The following is a 21,366-nucleotide window of genomic DNA, read 5'->3' on the forward strand; positions in this document are numbered from 1 at the left end:
TGTAGAAGGAGGAAGCAGGCAAAGAGACTGTTGGCCCAAGGTCATAGAACTAGTTGCAGGGTCAGGATGTGAACCCAAAGTTTAGTAATATTTCCGTTATACCATATTGCCTGCCCATTAGGAAAAATGGCAGATGTATTAACCCCATAGGCATTTCCCTGTGGATGTTCTCTGATTTGTCAGTGTCTTTATTTTTATTTATATATATTTTTTAACATCTTTATTGGAGTATAATTGCTTTACAATGGTGTGTTAGTTTCTGCTGTATAACAAAGTGAATCAGCCATACATATACATATATTCCCATTTCTCCTCCCTCCTTCATCTCCCTCCCACCCTCCCTATCCCACCCCTCTAGGTGGACACAAAGCACTAAGCTGATCTCCCTGTGCCATGCAGCTGCTTCCCACTAGCTATCTATTTTACATTTGGTAGTGTATATATGTCCATGCCACTCTCTCACTTTGTCTGAGCTTCCCCTTCCCCTTCCCCGTGTCCTCAAGTTCATTCTCTATGTCTGCATCTTTATTCCTGTCCTGCCCTTAAGTTCTTCAGAAGCATTTTTTTTTAGATTCCATATATATGTGTTAGCATACAGTATTTGTTTTTCTCTTTCTTACTTCACTCTGTATGACAGTCTCTAGGTCCATCCACCTCACTGCAAATAGCTCAACTTAGTTTCTTTTTATAGCTGAGTAATATTCCATTGTATATATGTGCCACATCATCTTTATCCATTCATCTGTCGATGGACACTTAGGTTGCTTCCATGTCCTGGCTCTTGTAAATAGTGCTGCAATGAACATTGTGGTACATGACTCTTTGAATTATGGTTTTCTCAGGGTATATGCCCAGTAGTGGGATTGCTGGGTCGTATGGTAGTTCTATTTTTAGTTTTTTAAGGAACCTCCATACTGTTCTCCATAGTGGCTGTATCAGTTTACATTCCCACCCACAGTTCCCACCCAAGAAGATTCCCTTTTCTCCACACCCTCTCCAGCATTTATTGTTTGTAGATTTTTTGATGATGACCGTTCTGACTGGTGTGAGGTGATACCTCATTTTGGTTTTAATTTGCATTTCTCTAATAATTAGTGATGTTGAGCATCCTTTCATGTGTTTGTTGTCAATCTGTATATCTTTTTTGGAGAAATGTCTATTTAGGCCATATGTGCCAGAGCCACAGCCAGCATCGTTCTCAATGGTGAAAAGCTGAAACTGTTTCCACTAAGATCAGGAAGAAGACAAGGTTGCCCACTCTCACCACTATTATTCAACATAGTTTTGGAAGTTTTAGCCACAGCAGTCAGAGAAGAAAAAGAAATAAAATGAACCCAAATCGGAAAAGAAGAAGTAAAACTGACTGTTTGCAGATGACATGATACTATACATAGAGAATCCTAAAGATGCTACCAGAAAACTACCAGAGCTAATCAATGAATTTGGTAAAGTAGCAGGATACAAAATTAATGCACAGAAATCTCTTGCATTCCTATACACTAATGATGAAAAATCTGAAAGAGAAATTAAGGAAACACTCCCATTTACCACTGCAATAAAAAGAAGAAAATACCTAGGAATAAACCTACCTAGGGAGACAAAAGACCTGTATGCAGAAAACTATAAGACACTGATGAAAGAAATTAATGATACAAACGGAGAGATATACCATGTTCTTGGATTGGAAGAATCAACATTGTGAAAATGACTATACTACCCAAAGCAATCTACAGATTCAGTGCAATCCCTATCAAACTTTCAATGGCATTTTTCACAGAAGTAGAACAAAAAATTTCACAATTTGTATGGAAACACAAAAGACCCCAAATAGCCAAAGCAATCTTGAGAAAGAAAAACGGAGCTGGAGGAATCAGGCTCCCTGACTACCGACTATATTACAGAGCTACAGTAATCAAGACAGTATGGTACTGGAACAAAAAGAGAAATATAGATAATTGGAACAGGATAGAAAGCCCAGGGGTAAACCCACGCACATATGGTCACCTTATTTTTGATCAAGGAAGCAAGAATATACAGTGGAGAAAAGACAGCCTCTTCAATAAGTGGTGCTGGGAAAACTGGACAGCTACATGTAAAAGAATGAAATTAGAACACCCCCTAATACCATACACAAAAATTAACTCAAAATGGATTAAAGCCTTAAATGTAAGGCCAGACACTATAGAACTCTTAGAGGAAAACATAGGCAGAACACTATGACATAAATCACAGCAAGATTCTTTTTGACCCACCTCCTAGAGAAATAGAAATAAACCAAAAGTAAACAGGACCTAATGACACTTTAAAGCTTTTGCACAGCAAAGGAAACCATAAACAAGACGAAAAGACAAACCTCAGAATGGGAGAAAATACTTGCAAATGAAGCAACTGACAAAGGATTAATCTCCAAAATATACAAGCAGCTCATGCAGCTCAATATCAAAGAAACAAACAACCCAATCCAAAAATGTCAGTGTCTTTATTTATTTATTTTTGCGGTACGCGGGCCTCTCACTGCCGTGGCCTCTCCCATTGCGGAGCACAGGCTCTGGACGCGCAGGCTCAGCGGCCATGGCTCACGGGCCCAGCCACTCTGCGGCATGTGGGATCATCCCACACCGGGGCACGAACCCATGTCCCCTGCATCGGCAGGTGGACTCTCAACTACTGCGCCACCAGGGAAGCCCAAGTGTCTTTAAATTGTAAAGTTTAGAACTGGTTTTTTGGTTCTCATGTAAAAGGATTTTATTTCCTTTTGTAGTCATAGTATATCACTGACCCATTAAATTTGAATTTCATTAACATTCTAAAGTTAGTCATTCGTTCAATTTGTATTTTTGAGTGTTTACTAAGCACCAGGCACTGGAATTACGAGTGAACAATTTTGACAACGTACCTGCTTTTATGGAGCTTATTTTTTAATTCTCCCTCAATTAGAATACAAGTAAATAATCACATTAATATAGAATATCAGATAGTGACAAGTATAGAAAGAAAATTAGAGTACAATTAAAATTGTGATAGTTGGGATGGTATATACTGTTTTATATAGTGTGGTCAGGGTAGAACTCTGAGAGAATGACATGTGTGGGGAATCCTGAGAGAAGTAGGGATCAAGCCCTGGGGAAATGGGGATGGGGTAGTTTGATTACAGAGGCCTTGAGACAGGAACATTTGAAGAAGGACTGAAGTGGTTGCTCAGGGGGACACATGTCAGGAGATGAGGTCAGAGAGATGGTGCAATAAATGATTGCTGGGGAAAGGAGAATATGTATAGGGCCTTGGAGACCACTGTTAAAACATAGCCTTCACTTTAAGTTGAAAACCTGACTAGTTGTATGACCATTAAAGAAATTGGATCAGTAGTTTAGAATTTTCTCACCAAGAAAACACCAGGCCTAGTTGATTTTTACATATGATTTTTAACAAATGAACATTTAAAGTATGTATAAGTTTAATCTCTTTGTGAACTATTTGATAGTGTATGTAAAAAAGTAATGTGTTCCAGCTCATTATATCATCTTTCAAGGAAAGTAAGGGAAAATTACAGGCCAATCTTAACTGATGAACATGTTTGTAAAATATTAAAGTTTTTGCCACTCAAATCCAGCTATCTGGTACTACAGTATTAGCTATCCAAAACCTTAATGTATCATAACCAAGTTGGGTTTATTGCAGTAATGTATGGTTGGTTTAAGATTAGTAAATCTAATAACATGTTTCCATCACATTAACAGATTAAAGGAGAAATGAGATCATTTTAGTAAATGTCTGAAAAACAGTTGATAAAATTCAGCATCCATATATGATGAAAACTTAACTAGAAATGGAAGAGAGCATCCTTAACCTGATATAGAGTATCTGCAAAAAGGGCAGAGCACACATCATCCTTAGTGGAGAAATGTTGAAAGCATATCTCCCTCTTGTATTATTTTGAAGCAAATCCCATAAATACTTCAGTATGCATCTCTGAAAGATGGATTCTTAAACTGAAAATAGTTAATGTTTCTTAATATCAGCAAATATCTGGTGTTCACATATCTTTTTGTCTCATAAATGCCTTCATTTTTTACTTCAGTTTGTATGACTGAGAAACCTTAATAAGATTGACATTGTAGTTGGTTGATGTCTCTAAAGTCTATGAATCTGTAATTTCCCTCTTCTTCTATAATTTTGCATCTTTTTATATATTTTCCTTTGTCACTTGTTTAAGAAATTAGGTTGCTTTATTTAGTTTCACAGAGTCTGGATTTTGCAGATTGCATCTCCGTAGTATTATTTGACATTTTCCTCTATTTTCTATAAACTGTTAGTGGGACTAGAGGTTTGATCAGATCCAGGTTCAATTATTATTAATTATTTTTTGGCAGAATGTTTATTTTTTAAAAAAGAAACTTAGTAGCCCCTAAAAAAAATTTACCTTAATGGAAAGTGTATGAAGATACCGTTGTGCAACTCTTACCATTTGTTTAATACTCAGTTACATAAGATACATAGAATCATTATTTTATGTCATTTTCCATTATTCTAGATACCTTCATAATCAAGTTGTACTGTAACTCATAGGGGGAGGGTGCTATGTGCATGTTTGCGCTGTGAATATATGAAAGCTTGGCTTATAGTTCTTTAAAGCTTAAGGCCTTCTATGGTTATGGTTCTAGAATTACTGGACTTTTGACCGATTAGTCACTGTATTTATACTCTGTATGCTTTTTCATTTAAAAAATATTATCACTGAAGTTACATGAATTTATGTCATGTTGTACAGGTGTCTGTAATGAGTTCATTAGGAAAACTGTTCAGGGAAATTATCCCTTATTGTTCTCAAGATTTAATTTTAAAAAAGGAAAAGTGATGCTGTAGTTTAGGGCAGCAAAAAGGTTATGTTTGATAAGTTTCTCTTTGATTGCTGAAGGTGAATGAAAATTATCATTGTTAAGTATGGAAATTAATATAATGTACTGAGTAAGAACTGACATAAATGTCACTATTAAATTTTTAAAAAGTGTGACATCAAATTTTCTTTTGGTAAGACCAAAATAAAGTTTGATCATGTGAATCAGGATAACTTGGCTTGCATTACCATCAAGATAATACTTTACTGGATTATACTTATCAAAACACTGAAGTATAAATTTGGTAATTTGTATAATACACATGTGTTTTTTCCCTGTGGTGCTTTTTACTTTATTTCTTTTTCTGCGATCATTATTTGAATCAAAATTCTTAACCTCTTCTGTTTTAGGGAACTGTTTTGAACTAATAGAGGCTTTTAACCAGACTATTTTTCATCATTAATCTGTTTTTTATCAGGTTAATTGCTATTCAGTATTTTGCTTGGACCTGACACCTAGGCAGCAATTTCTTGAGATACTTACTTCCTAGTTGAAGACTCTTCATTCCTTTCTTTTTTTTTTTTTTTTTTTTTTTTTTTTTGCGGTACGTGGGCCTCTCACTGTTGTGGTCGCTCCCGTTGTGGAGCACAGGCTCCGGACACGCAGGCTCAGAGGCCATGGCTCACGGGCCCAGCCGCTCCGTGGCATGTGGGATCTTCCCGGACCGGGGCACGAACCCGTGTCCCCTGCATCGGCAGGCGGACTCTCAACCACTGCGCCACCAGGGAAGCCCTTCCTCTCTTATTATTTCATTTCTAATGGGGTAGCCTATTCGGAAAACTAGAGTGGGAAGAAAGCCCTTAGGATGATGTCAAAGCCTTGGAGAGAACTTTATAGCCTGTTTAAAAAGATTTCTTTTCAATTGGTCTTTGTGTATTTCTACCCATAACAAAAGAAGGTAAAAAGCTGAAACCCTAAAAATGTTTCCTTTTGAAATGTTTAGAAGAGAAGTATTTGGAATTATAGCCTAAAATGAGATTTTAGAGTCTTTCGCAAAGCATGAGTAATGGAAAATTGACTGTACTTGTTAATAACCTTATGAGAGAAGTCACTCTTATTGGAGAATTTATCTAAAAATAATGCACTTGAGTAGATGTATGTATGAAACTAAGCCAAAAAATTATTGCTAAATTAGATTTTCCAAAGACTGAGCTCCATTTTGCTGGTGTCGTTTTGAATGAGTAATGTGTTAAATTTGTTATTTAGGACAGAACTTTTAGCAAATTTTAAAGAAAATTCTAAAACTTTTTATTGAAGTACCGGTGTAGATGTAGAAAAGTATACAAATTGCAGGTGTACAGCTTGATGATTTTTTATAAACTGAACATAACTATATAACCAGAACTCAGATTATTAAACAGATCATTACCAGCATTTCTCAAACTTTTTGTGTCCTTTGTAATCATCATCCTGATTTTGAACAGCATAAATTAGTTTTTCCTGTTTATTTTATATAAATGGAATCATATACTGTATATTGATGGTGTCTGATTTCTTTTGCTCAGTGTTATGTGTGTGAGGTTCATTCATTTATTCTCATCCTAGAGTATCCCATTGTGTGAATATACTAAACTTATTGATTCTACTATTGATGGGAATTTGGGTAGTTAAGGAAATTTCTCTTTAAGTTTCAGACCTTTTTTTCAGGTAGCTGTTACCCCTGCCCAGAAACTGTAGATGTGAAGTGCAATTGTGGTAATACAAAGGTGACAGTACCCTGTGGCCGAGAACGTACCACAAGACCCCCCAAGTGCAAAGAGCAGTGCAGGTTAGTACAAAGCTCTGTACAGACTTACATCTGGTGTCTTACAGATTTAAATTCATACCGATTTTTCATTTTGTTAGTATTTTCAATTTTGCTTTAATGTTCTAAAATATTAATATTCACAGTATGCTCATTCTGTATGGAATTAGAAGGTATATAAATAGATAATTGCACTTTAGGTAGAATCGTTCAATGATCAAAAGTAATTTTAAAAATTGTACTTTATGATTTAGTCGACCACCAACTTGCCATCATACAAGTCAAGAAAAACATCGCTGTCACTTTGGCTCTTGTCCTCCATGTCATCAACCTTGCCGAAAGGTTTTGGAGAAATGTGGTCACTTGTGTCCTGCTCCATGTCATGATCAAGCATTAATAAAGCAAACTGGCAGGGTAAGGGAACAGTACTATTAAGACATAATGCATTGCTGTGGGTCATATTTTCTTAATTTTACTTAGTCATTTCAACAAGCAATGATGAAGTACTTATTGGGTATTAAACACTGTGATAGGAGCTGGGGTATAAGGTAAATGATACTTGGTTTTTGTCTTAAGAAATTCACAATATAGAAAAGGAGAAATCAATAAAATGTTTGCAAGTACAGTGTGATAGTCATGTTATAATTATCATACAGATGAGTTTGTCAGTCTTCCTTCATATACTATAGTTTAGGGTTATAAATATCTCCTGGTTTCCTCAAAGATTCATTCACATATTCAGTGAATATTTATTGAATTCTTACTATGTGTTAAGCATTCTTCTAGGTGCTGGGGAGACAACAGTGAACAAAATAATGGAGATTAAATTCTGTTGGTGGAATTTGGATTTTACAATTCTGTGTTTTATTCTTTTGGCTTATGAGAAGTGAAGGAGTCTATACTGCCTTTGTTCTGTCGTTTAAAACCTGGAATCTGGCTCAATTTTTAATATAAACGTGTTAGAGGAGAACAATCTGATAGAATTTAAGGATGGAATAAAATATTTCAATAAGCACAATTTGTTGAGTACTTGAAAAAATTTCAGCTGGCTTGAGCAGAGGATTCGTGGAACTGTTTTTTCTTAGATCCTTAAATCGGCCATATGATTTAACCCCTCTGACTTAAAAATTGTTATTTATTTTACTTGTAGCACCAGCCTTCAGGCCCTTGGGAACAGCCATCTGAACCAGCGTTTATTCAGACTGCATTGCCTTGTCCTCCATGTCAAGTGCCTATTCCTATGTAAGTATTAGAATTTTAGCTTTTAAAAAAAATCTTTTGACATAGTTCAAAGTGTATCTCCTTTTTCTTTCTTCAATTCGTCATTATTTCAGGCCTCGCCTATAAAGTAGTCTCTCTTTCTGTTTCATTCTTTTCCAAATATATTTTGCATACTGCTTAAAACGCTCCTCTATGTCCTTTTGAGTCATTTTCCCCAACTAGAGTTTGATGGGTCAGTATAGCTATTCCTACTCTTTTCGTTATTGTTTGCATGGATAAATGGACAAATTCTTAGAAACACACAAACTACTGAAACTGAATCAAGAAGAAGTAGAAAATCTGAATATACCTAGTAAAAAGACTGAATTAGTAACCGAAAACTTACCACAAAAATAACCTCAGGACCAGTGACTTCACTAGTGAATTCTACCAAACATTTAAAGAATTAACACCAATGCTTCACTAAGCAGGCACATTTCCTGACTTATTCAGTGAGGCTACTATTTCCCTGATAATAAACCAGAAAAAGACATCACAGGAAAACTGCAGACCAGTATCCCTTTTGAATATAGATGCAAAAATTCTTAACCAGATACTAGCAAACTGAATCCAGCAACATGTAAAAAGATTTATACATCATGACCAAGTTGAGTATATCCCAGAAATATGAAGTTGAATCAACATCAATCATTCATTCATCAATCATTGATTCAAATCAATCACTGTTAATACTTTATCAATAGAATAAAGGACAGTTGATAGATGCAGAAAAACATTTGACAAAATCTGACATGCTTTCTTGAACACTCAACCATCTTGGGATAAAAGAGAACTTCCTCAGCCTGATGAAGAGCATCTATGAAAACCCACAGTTAACATCATCACACTTAATGGTGCAAGATTTAAAGCTTTCCCCCTTAAGATCAAGAACAAGACTAGGATGTCTATTCTGCCACTTCTATTCAATACTATATTAGAGGTGCTAGCTAGAGCAATTAGACTAGAAAATGAAGAAGTAAAACTATTTGTATTTTCAGATGACATGATCATGTATATAGAAAATCCTAAGGAATCTTCACAAAAGTTATTAGAGATATTAAATAAGTTCAGTAAGTTTATAGGAAACATGATGAATATACAAAAGTCAATTTTATTTCTATACGCTAACAGTGAACAATCTGAAAATTGAACAAAGGAAACAGTTCCATTTGCAATAACATTAAGAAGAACAAACGTTTTGTTTATTTAACAAATTTAATAAAAGAAATCCAAGACTTGTACACTGAGAACTACAAAACATTGTTGTAAGAAATTAAAGAATACCAAAGACTGTAATACTGGCATTCAGATAGACATAAGGATCAAGGGAATAGAACTGACAGTCCAGAAATAAATCCATACACTTATGGTCAATTAATTTTTGACAAGACTGTCAGAATAATTAAATGGGGGAAAGAATGCTTTTCTCAACAAATGGTATTGGGACAACTGGATATTCACATGGAAAAAAATGAACTCAGACCCCTACCTCACAACATATATAAGTAGTAACTCAAAATTGATCAGAGGCCTAAAAGTAAGAACTAAAACTATTAAACTCTTAGGAGAAAACATAGGTGTAAATCTTTGTGTCCTTGGATTAGGCATTGGTTATTAGATATGACACCTAAAGCATAAGCAACAAGAGAAAACATAAATAAATTGGACTTTATGAAAATTAAGTCAGAGGACATTATCAAGAAATTGTGCTTTAAGGACACTATCAAAAAGTTGAAAAGATAACCCACAGAATGGTAGAAAATGTTTGTAAATCATATATTTTGTATATTATCCATAATATATAAAGAATTCTTAGACTGAGAGACCAAAAGACAGTCCAATTTAAAAATGGTCAAAGGCTTAGAATAGATATTTCTCCAGAGAAGTTCTACAAATGGCTAGTAAACATGTGAAAAGATGCTCAATATCATTAATTAGAAAAACGTAAATCAAAGCCACCAGGGGATACCATTTTACATCCACTAGGAAGGCTAAAATAAAAAAGACATATGATGTGTTGGTGAAGATATGGAGAAGTTGGAACCATTATACATTGCTGTTGGGAAGGTAAAGTGGTGTAGCTACTTTGGAAAAGGGTTTGGTAGTTTCTCAGGAGACTAAACATAGAGTTACTCTATGACCCAGCAGTTTTACTCTTAGGACTATGCCCAAGAGAACTGAAAATATAGATTCATAAAAACTTGTACATGAATGTCCATAGCAACATTATTATTAATAGCCCAAAAAGTGAAAACAATTTTTTTATCAACTGATGAATGGATAAACAAAATGTGGTATAGCCATACAATGGAATATTATTCAGCTATAAAAATCCATGAATTACCGATACATTTACATATTACGTGGATGAACCTTGAAAACATTATTCTAAATGAAAGAAGCCAGACACAAAAGGCCACATGCTGTTTGATTCCATTTATATGAACTGTCCAGAGTAGGCAAATCCACAGAGACAGAAGGTAGAGTAGTGGTTGCAGGGGCTGGGGATAGGAGACTATGGGGAGTGACTTCTAATAGTTTCAGGGTTTCTCTTTGGGTTATGAAAATATTCTAGAATTAAGTAGTGGCGGTGGTTACACAACCTCATGAATATACTAAACTCCTCTGAATTGTACTCTTTAGAAGTATACATTTTATGGTATGTGAATTTCATCTCAGTTTTAAAAAGGAGAAAAACATATATGAAGATCCTTCTAATTCTGATACGATTTTTCAGCGACATGTCTAACAAAATTATTATTGTAAAGGATATATTAAAAAATATTACTTGTCACATGAACTATCCAGTTAATATAATTTCTTATTAGAGTACAGCGTTCCTGTTTTCTTGCCCTCTTGTTTTAAAAATAACGTTACATTTAATAATAATTTGGCCATGTGATAAAAGAATTCTGAACATGTGCATGTAACACATATAATATGTGCTGTATCATTTAGGGTGCCTTTTGTTTCAAGTAACAAAAACCCTAAATAAAAAGCGACATTGTAACATTTATGCCTTGCACAGTTAGACTGGAGGTAGAACTGCTGCTTCATGGTTGGTTAATCTGGTTGATTCAGTGATTTATCGTCAAGAGCCTGGATTCTGTCTTTACATTTTATCCTTAGTGTGTCCTTTTTGCTCTCAGGCTACTTGCCCTTCTGATAAACTTCCCATCCAGTTAGTGAAGTTTCCAAAGGGAGAAATGGACACTGTTTAAGCCTTCAACCATCACTTTCTTCTTTATTTAAAGACTGAGGAAACCTTTCCCAGAAGCCCCATAGTAAAACTCTTTTCACATTTCACTGGCCAGAATAGGATCACAAAACAATTGCTAAACCAGTCCCTTTAAAGGGAAATGAAATATTTGTTTTGTTTCTTTAAATAGACTGTTTTTTTTAGGTGATTTTTTAGGTTTGCAGGAAAATTTCACAGAAAATACAAAGAGTTCCCGTATGGTCCTGCCACACACACGCAGTTTCCCTTAATATCTTATATTAGTGTGGAATTGTACTCTTTAAAAGTATAAACTTTATGGTATGTGAATTTTATCTCAGTTTAAAAACCAAAAACATATGTATAAAGATCCTTCTAACTCTGATATAATGATTTTTCAGTGGCATGTATAACAAAATTATTATTATGAAGTATATGTTGAAAAATATTATTTGTCACATGAACTGTCCAGGTAATACAATTTCTTTCTTAGAGTAGAATTTTTTTACAGTTGAGGAACTGATATTGATACATTATTATTAACTAAAGTCTATAGTTTACCTTGGTAAAGGTTTACTTTTTCGGTTGTACGGTCCATGAGTTTTGATAAATGCATAATCTCATGTATCCACCATTACAGTACCATACAGAATAGTTTCACTGCCCTAAGAACCTCCTGTTCATCCCTCACCTCCCCAGCCCTCAAGCCTCTAGAAACTGTTGGTCTTTTTACTCTCTCTATAGTTCTGTCTTTTTCAAAATGTCCTATAGTTGGAATCCCACAGTATATAGCCTTTTTAGCATATTGCACTTGATAATATGCATTTAGGTTTCCTCCATGTCTTTTTACAGCTTGATAGCTCATTTCTTTTTATTGCTGAGTAATATTCTATTGTATGTATATACCACAGTTTGTTTATTCATTCACCTATTGAAGGGCAGTTTGGTTGTTTCCAAGTTTTAGCAGTTATGAAGAAAGCTGCTGTGAACGTTCATGTTCACAGAACATATGTCCATGTTATTGTGTGGACATATATTTTCAACTCATTTGGGTAAATATTTAGGAGTGCTATTGCTGGATCATATGGTAAGCCTATGTTTACCTATATAAGACACTGCCAGACTAACACGGTGGCTGTACCATTTTGCATTATCACCAGCAATGAATGAGAGTTCCTGTTTCTCTACATCTTTGCCAGCAAATGCTGTTGTCAGTGTTTTGGATTTTAGCCGTTCTAATAGGTGTGCAGTGGTATCTCGTTTTAATTGGCAGTTCTTTAATGGCATATGATGTTGAGCATCTTGTCATATGCTTATTTGCCATTTGTATATCCTCTTTGGTGAGGTGTCTGTTCTCTGCTCAAATCTTGACCATTATTTAATTGGCTGCTTAATTTCTTATTGTTGAGTTTTTAAGAGTTCTTTCATAGTTTAGATACAAGTTCTTTACCGGATATGTGTTTTCCATATATTTTCTCCCAGTCTGTGGCTTGTGTTAATGAAAACCTGTTTTTATTTAAGTGTTTTTGGCAGAGCAGATGTTTTTGGTTTAATGAAATCCAACTTAACCATTTTTCTTTCATGGATTGTGTTGTATTTAAAAAGTCATCGCCAAACTCGAGGTCACCTAGATTTTCTCCTATGTTTTATAGTCTTGCATTTCACATTTAGGTCTGTGACCCATTTTGAATTAACTGCTGTGAAATGTATAAAGTCTGTTTGTATTTTTTTCCATGTGGATGTTCCTTTGTTCCAGCACCAACCGTTTGTTGAAAAGACTACCCTTTCTCCATTTGATCGCCTTTCTCCTTTGTCAGAGATCAGTTGGCTATGTTTGTGTGGGTCTATTTCTGGGCTGTCTGTTTTGTTCCATTGATCTATTTGTCTATTCTTTCACCAGTACTGTACTGTCTTGATCACTGTAGCTTTATAGTAAGGCCTGAAGTTGGGTAGTGTCAATCCTCTGCCTTTGTTCTTCAGTACTGTGTTGGCTATCCTGGGTTTTTTATCTTTCCATATAGACCTTAGAATCAGTTTGTTGATATCCACAAAATAACTTGCTGGGATTTTGATTGGAATTGTGTTCAATCTAGATGAAGTTGGGAAGACGTGACATTTTAACAGCAGTGTACCTTTCTATAGATGAACATGAAATATCTCTCCATGTATTTAGATCTTTGATTTCTTTCATCAGTGTTTTGTAGTTTTCTTCATATAAATCTTGAATTTATTTTGTTAGATTTATATCTAAGTATTTCATTTTTGTGTGTGCTAGTATAAATGGTGGTGTGTTTTTAATTTCAAATTCCAGTCATTCATTGCTGGTAGGTAGGAAAACAATTGGCTTTTGTATATTAACTTTGTATCCTGCAACCTACGTGCTTATTTTTTATTCTTAAAAAAAAGACTAGTAGAGTTAGCATCTTTGCTTTAAAAATATTCTTTTTGAAGACTGTATAATGTTTCATTTCATTTTATTTTTGTCTTGCAGGGAATGTCTTGGAAAGCATGAGGTGAGTTACAGGCACAAACTTTAAGTAAAGCTTGTAATCTATGTACCTCTTCTATATGATGGTCGTTAGAAATAACAAAGTCAATGTATTGTCTTTTTAGTGCTCTAAAGAGTACAAGAGTTTGTCTACTAATTTTAAAAATACACAGTACTTTTATTTGAGAATTAGCCTATGTATATGCATTCACTGCAGAATCATTACATTGAATTTCCCTTTTAGGAATAGAATGTTTTGCTCCTTGGGATTCATTCTTTGGATTTTTTTGGATAGGTTACTTTGATTTTGATAATAACAATTATTAATGAAAATGTATTAGATGAAACTTGTTCTCAAATGATAACAGAGTCATTTTTGAAACATGCTTCCAATAGGTTGTGTGTGTGTGTCTGTGTTGCTGATTTTCCTTTTTTTCTTAAATTTTAAGGTGAGCCCACTACCATGCCACACCGTAGGACCCTACTCTTGTAGGAGAGTTTGTGGACGAACCTTAGATTGTCAGAATCATACATGTATTAAAGAGTGCCACAAAGTAACTGAAATTGATTCCTGCACTGACAAAAACAAGGTAATGTCCTTGAGTTGAATGTATACATGCTTACAGTATGCTTGAAACATTTTTTTCAATAATTTTGCCATAAATATTTTCCATTTTGCTATAACTTCTCTTTCCTTTTTCTTGCCCTCATCCCATCTCCTTCCTTGCCTTTCCTCAGACAACCAACTTTAACAACTTGGTGTATATCTCTCTGTATCTTTGTGCTAGTTCATAAGAATATGCCTTTTAATTTGGTACTGTTTACATGCTATACCTGGGTTAATACATAAGGTTTGATTTTATGATAAAAGTACAGAAATTGTGTCTCTTTTTAGATAGTAAGTAGCAGTATCACCTCTACTGCTATCCATTTATATCTCTAAGTTTAGTCTGGAGCATTTGCAGTCAGCTGTTTTTTAAACCTAATACATGGGGTAGATGTTCACAGTTTTAACAAATTCTCAATCTTTTGTTGGAAGTAAATACCATCACAGATACAGGATATGTATAAGTTACGTGAAATTTACTAAAAGCATTTTACAAGCATATGAGAAATCAACCATTCAAAGATGTCTAAAAATTGCCATTTCACAAGGAAAAACAAATGTAGCTAATCAAATTTTAATTAATACTAAATTTTATTTTTAAAATAATGTTTTTTCCTAGGTTTCCATTCTATAGGGAATCATGATAATATTAGCAAGTGTGCTTAATGAGGAATAAGCCAAAGATTTTAAGCTTAATTTTATTATTAAGTAACATTACATTTACAGGTGTTTAAATTATTACCATGAATTGTGTTATTGAAAATTTCACTTGCATTATTAGATGTTTTGGTCTTTGATTTGGTGATTGTAATGCATGACAACATAATGTCTATAGTATCATTCTTCCTCATGTGCAGATATATATGTAAATCGTATTGCTTATAATTTCTTCACTGAGTCATGCCTTGATCCTCAATAAAAATATTCTCATGATAAAATGAAAAAGATACTGGAATTATAAAATCAAACTAACATAATGATTCAAAACCACTTTAACTAGTTAGAGAATAGCTACTATATGGCTTTCCTCCATTAGACTTCCAGAATATCAGATGTATCAGAAAAAACTCATTTTAAGAAGTGATATGACATGTTTGGGGAATTACCTTGGATTATCCCAACATGGCTTTGTAGGCAGTCAGTGCCTGTGGTGAAATATGGGTTATAAGTTATGTGCAATTCTTCTCAATTTAGCTACAAATCCACCCTATCTCCCACTCAGGGAAGGCTACTGCAGTATAAGTGAGTGGAAATTATATTATTTGGGGGGATAACTTTGCAATCATTCTAATTTATGTATTAAAGGTTAAATAATTCAGAAACTTTAAAAATTAATTCCTTACTGTAACATCTCAATTGAGACCCACTGGAGAAAGGCTCTTAATAGGTCTCTCTTGACCCCAATGCCCTTGGAATTTTTAATGCAGTTTCTACCTTGAGGTATAGCACAGAGCCTATAACACAGCAGGTATTCAATAAGTGTTTATTGAATTAACTGAAATCAAAGCTCTTTTGCTTCTTACCTCTGCTCTAGTCTCTTTCCTTCCCTTGCCTTAACCCTCAGATCTCAGTTCAGTCAATGCCATTCTTATGTGGGATGGCTCTGATTGATACCATTAGCAGCAAATATAACCCTAATTCATTGGCTGTAGTGAGTGGGAATGTGGTTAACTGGGGAAAGGTGTGAAGGTGATGGCAATCACAGTGGTGTGTATTTCACAAGCAAACATGGGCTGAAATACTTTTTGACTGATTGAAAGAAGAATGAGGATATTTTCTCTTTGAGGAAAGTCTGTCATCAAAAAGAAATAAAAAAGAAAACATATGTATACGTACATAATCACACATACATAGATATACACATGCATTTCTTCTATATTATGTATGCTACAGACCCTTGCCACACAGAGTGTTGTCTGCAGACCAGTGGCATTGGCATCACCTGGAATCTTGTTAAAAATGCAAAATCTCAGGCCCCGCCTCAGCATTTTAACAAGATTCCCAAGTGACTTTTTTAAAATTGGTTATGAAAAAGAGATAATTAATTTTCTTTTTTATATTACTTAATTAATTTTATTTTGGCTGCACTGGATCTTTGTTGCTGTGCGCAGGCTTTCTCTAGTTGTGGCGAGCGGGGTCTACTCTTCGCTGTGGTGTGCAGGCTTCTCACTGTGGTGGCTTCTCTTGTTGTGGAGCACGGGCTGTAGGTGCACGGGCTTCAGTAGTTGTGGCGCACGGGTTTAGTTGCTCCGCGGCATGTGGGATCTTCCCGGACCAGGGCTTGAACCCATGTCCCCTGCATCGGCAGGCGGATTCTTAACCAGTGCGCCACCAGGGAAGCCTGTGTGTTGCTTTTTTAGTTAGGTGATGATCATGCTTCTTGGGTGGAAAATGTTTTTACTCTGTTTTTTTTTTCCTGCCACTGACTAAGAAGTAATTTACATTTTAATAGGGATGCTTCATGTAATCACAAGTCCATTTTAAAGGTGAGGCAGTTTGATCAAATGAGGTTTGTAGACATCAAAATCTTTGTGAATAATGGTCCTATTGATGATCTTGCTATTATTCATTTTGAATATTTTTAAAAGAGTGAAAGCATGGCACCATTTTATTAACTGTATTTCTAAGAGCTACAGAAGTACTTTCTTTTAACGGGATATATAAATTTTATAACTTTAACATATATAGAAATGTTAGACTTCTGTATTTAGATGACTTATTTCCTTGGTACTTATCAGGCTGGCCCAGAATGCCTTCAATGTGAGGAAGGGTGCTCTAAATCACGGCCGCCAGGTTGTCCTCATCCGTGTGTTTTGCCATGTCACCCTGGAGAGTGTCCTCCCTGTGTTCAGATGCTTAGAGTAAAATGTCACTGCAAGATCACAAGTCTTTATGTGGAATGTAGGTAAGTGGACTGAAGAAATATTCTTGTTTTACTAAAATCATTTTAACTGGTATATTTTCATAATTCAGAACCCTTTATAGAATACTTTAAGGAATATTTTTCAGTATGGTCCTTAGGGGCTGGAGACCTAGATTTTCCAGTAGAGATCTGGAAGAAAGAAATGTAGACTATTTCATCTTCTAGATACTTTACCTTGATTTCAACCAGGACAGTTCTGCTTTTTTCCACTTGGGGATTCTGTATAAGATTTTGTTAGAAAAAAAATTTGCTTTAAAAAAAAACAGGAGAAGCACTCCTATAGCAGATTTTTCAGATAACAGTGTCAGCCAGAGTTTTGTTGGATCAAAAGTTGACTTGCACATAGTTACTTAGGCACAGTTTTTAAATCATAGATTTAAAAGGTAGCTTTTGTTTATTACAAATGTTGCTGTTGTAGCATTTATCATACTAGGATATGACCTCTATATGTTCCTTACTTAAAAATGAAATTTTTTGCTTGTGGATTATGCAGAGGGAGAAAAAAATTACATTTTTTTCTGTTTATCATGATCAAATATGTAATTAACCTAACTTGTTCAGCTCCATTTCACTTAAGTCTATAAAGTGGGTTTTTTGTAAGTATATTTTACTCAGAATTAAATTTTTTTATATATACAAATTTTAAAAATTTATTTATTTTTGGCTGCGTTGGGTCTTCGTTGCTACGCATGGGCTTTCTCTAGTTGCAGCGAGTGGGGGCTGCTCTTCATTGCCGTGCATGGGCTTCTCACTGCAGTGGCTGCTCTTGTTGCGGAGCACAGTCTCTAGGAGCATGGGCTTCAGTAGTTGTGGCTTGTGGGCTCTAGAGCGCAGGCTCAGTAGTTGTGGTGCACAGGCTTAGTTGCTCCACAGCATGTGGGATCTTCCCGGACCAGGGCTCAAACCCGCGTCCCCTGCACTGGCAGGCAGATTCTTAACAACTGTGCCACCAGGGAAGCCCTCAGATTAAATTTGAGAATATGAGTTTATGTCTGATTTTTTGAGCGTAAATACTTGCAGAAAAATGCCTGTTAATATTATCTTAAATTTGTTTTTGTCTCTTATACTCTGGACTCATGCTTTAAATTGGAAAGTCAAATTTTATTCTTTTTAAATATTAAAATTATTTTGTTGAAATTTTAAAAAATTATAATTTTTAGTTTTATAAGTTTTGTAGGGAGAGTTAAGAGGACAATTTTGCTTTCTTAATGGGTGATGACTGATGAGAAGAGGTAGTTTTCTTTTCTTTTGTTTGTTTTGTTTTCTTTTGTTTGGCCGTGCCCCTAGGCATGAGGGATCTTTGTTCCCTGACCAAGAATTGAACCCGTGTCCCCTGCAGTGGAAGCATGGGAGTCTTAACCATTGGTACACGAGGGAAGTCCCAAGACGTTGTTTTCTTTGGTCTTTCAGGGTCCTAAATTTCCCTCTCTTGCTTCTTTTTCCCTTTGTCGTGTCATCTCCAAAGGGCACCTTCCCTTTTTACTGTCTTGTTCTGCAGAGTGTTGCCTTTCCAATATTGGCTCCTTGATTCTTGTGCAGTTTTTAAAGTCTCTTCTCTTTAGTTGGTGCTCTGATCCACCAAGACTTTTTCAGTATTTTTACATTTATGGTGGACTTTGTCTTTCTTGTGTGATGTTAGCTCAGTGCGCCTCTTCTCTTTTCTGCTCAGTTTTTCCAGAACTCTACCAAGCTCTCTGAAAAGACTTGCTATATGGGAGCTTGAGAAATAGCTCTGCTAGGAATTGGTGTTTATTTTTCTACTTACAGGTAATTTGAAGTTTGTAGAAATTTCTGTCTTCTGGCTTTGCTGAGGTCATAGGATTTGAGTGATTTTGTTTGTTATTAATGAACTGAATGATTTTGGGGGGAAATGTGTGGATATATTTGGATTGAGGTGGTTTCCATTACCATAGCTATCCAGAGTTGCTTCTTCCGTTTCTTGAATGCATGTTTAAAGTATATGTTTTTATATAGAATTCTTCAGTCTCAGTATTTGTCCCAATAATTTCATTTACTTTCAGTTCAGTGAATAATTTCATAAGTCATCTTTTCTTTTTGATCCTTTTCTGCTTCATGTAATTTCTTCTATAGAAATTAGATATAAAAGATGCAGGCCTTGAAAAGCTTATTCCTAATGATAGAGTAACAGGAACAAAGTGATATTAGCTCTTAAGAGGTAAGCACCTTACCTGTAAGAATGAAAATATACAACTTTAATAGAGCCAGAGTAAAAACTTTGTTATTATTACGTGCAACTTTGCCGGGAAAATTGCATGTGGTATCTTAGAGTACATTTATAGCCAATTTGATACAAATATTTAAGATAATAGTTTTGACATTAGTGAGGCTAAACTTATGGTATATTTTGGCAATTATGTCTAGTGAAGGGAACAGGAAAAGAAAATAAAGGAAAGGAGAAGGGAGGTAATGGGGAAGAGTAAAGTGAGACACAGGTGATGGGGATTTTTAGATTGTCACTGTTTACTGACTCATGCAGTGTCTACTGTTGAGCTGTCTGTTAGGAAGTATTATTCATTGGTGTTTGTGACTTTTTCTGAATTACACACTGAAAACATAAAAGCACAGATTGATCTAAAATGATCTGAATCAATTTCTAACATTAATAGATAGCTTAATCCAAAATCAACTGAAAAAAAGTTTTTCTAATAAGCTTACTGCACTTCCCACTGAATAGCCTAAACTCCTCAATTTGAAGTAACATTTTTTTCCCTGTTCTTTAGAAGTAAATCTGAGTGAGCATTTTCTCTCGGTCAATTTTTTAATAAATTTATTTATTTATTTGTTTATTTATTTATTTATGGCTGAGTTGGGTCTTTGTTACTGCATGTGGGCTTTGTCTAGTTGCGGTGAGCGGGGGCTACTCTTCGTTGCGGTGTGCAGGCTTCTCATTGCGGTGGCTTCTCTTGATGCGGAGCACAGGCTCTAGGTGTGGGGCCTTCAGTAGTTGTGGCACGTGGGCTCAGTAGTTGTAGCTCGCAAGCTCTAGAGCGCAGGCTCAGTAGTTGTGGCGCACAGGCTTAGTTGCTCTGCGGCATGTGGGATCTTCCCAGACCAGGGCTCGAACCCATGTCCCCTGCATTGGCAGGCAGATTCTTAACCACTGCGCCACCAGGGAAGCCCTCGGTCAATTTTTAAGTAACATATTGAACCATTAGTTTTAAATCTTTTATGTAGAAGCTTTACAAAGAGTTATAATTATGAATAATGATTGATCTACAGGGAGAGATAACTAGCAGGAACTGTTAAAGAAAGGCCAGGCGTAGATGATATTTTGTGTGTGTTTTGTACTTCCTTTTTGCAGCAGTTGCCATTTTTGGCATTTGATTTGTTGGTGGAAGATACAGGACTAGAAGGTTTGAATTATCAAAGCAGTTAAGTAATTTGAGGATGTTACAGATGAGATACAATTAAAATATTTCTTTAAAAAATGAAGTAAATAAGTAAGATAATTTTATGGATATGTTTGAAATTGAGTTATTTTTTAGAAAAACCATACTATAAAGTGGACTTTTGTTTGAATGTCATCAAAACTTCCTCTCATCTTTTTAGAAAAATAACCACAGCTGATGTAAATGAAAAGAACCTCCTTAGTTGTTGCAAAAATCAGTGTCCTAAAGAGGTAAGATTTAATAGAATCTTTTACGTTGTATTTCTTAGGCATTGTTTCTCTTTTATTGTTTGGTCATCCTATTCCAGGTCTTTTCTGGACCCCTAGAAATGCGGGTACAGAAAGGGAAATGTATTGATGTTTGTAGAAACGTGTGGTTAGGGTAGAAGCACATCTCTTTATGAAATTTGGGGATATTAGGACCAGGAATGACTCTGAAGATTTTTTTAAGCAGTTTTAAAGATAGCTTATGTACTTTACACAATAAATATTGACCTAATGTTTACCCACCTTAAAATATAAGTAGATCAAGAACCATGTGGCTCATGGGCAGTTGGACAGTAAATCCACAGTAGAAAAAACAGATCGTGTGTGTGTGTGCGTATGTGTGTGTGTAAACGTTAAAGCTCATTATTATGTTGAATTAATATAAAGCATTCATATATAAAGTATTGCTTTTAGAGATTCTGGTGCTTGTATATGCGTTGTATTTAAACTAATTTATTGAAAGTGGTTCAGAAAAATTGTTCAGAGTAAAAAGGTAAAAACTCACTGGTTGGTGATTTAGCCCAGAAATGATTTGAGAAACGAAAGTAGTCTATCT

General features: G+C 35.2%; 1 protein-coding gene across 4 annotated transcripts in view; it reads left to right on the top strand.

Annotated features, from left to right (window-relative positions):
- NFXL1 (nuclear transcription factor, X-box binding like 1) overlaps positions 1–21,366 on the top strand; it is a 53,195-nt gene that overhangs the window by 20,163 nt on the left and 11,666 nt on the right. For 3 of the 4 annotated variants that reach the window (XM_060012601.1, XM_060012600.1, XM_060012602.1), the window contains exons 13-19: positions 6,543–6,663; positions 6,894–7,053; positions 7,790–7,881; positions 13,608–13,629; positions 14,054–14,194; positions 16,950–17,116; positions 20,705–20,774. In XM_060012601.1, the coding sequence (XP_059868584.1) occupies positions 6,543–6,663; positions 6,894–7,053; positions 7,790–7,881; positions 13,608–13,629; positions 14,054–14,194; positions 16,950–17,116; positions 20,705–20,774 (773 nt within the window). The remainder of the gene's footprint in view (positions 1–6,542; positions 6,664–6,893; positions 7,054–7,789; positions 7,882–13,607; positions 13,630–14,053; positions 14,195–16,949; positions 17,117–20,704; positions 20,775–21,366) is intronic. The other variant, XR_009519566.1, reaches the window with a different exon arrangement.

Source organism: Delphinus delphis, chromosome 5, assembly GCF_949987515.2.
Source record: "Delphinus delphis chromosome 5, mDelDel1.2, whole genome shotgun sequence".
Classification (NCBI taxonomy): domain Eukaryota; kingdom Metazoa; phylum Chordata; class Mammalia; order Artiodactyla; family Delphinidae; genus Delphinus; species Delphinus delphis.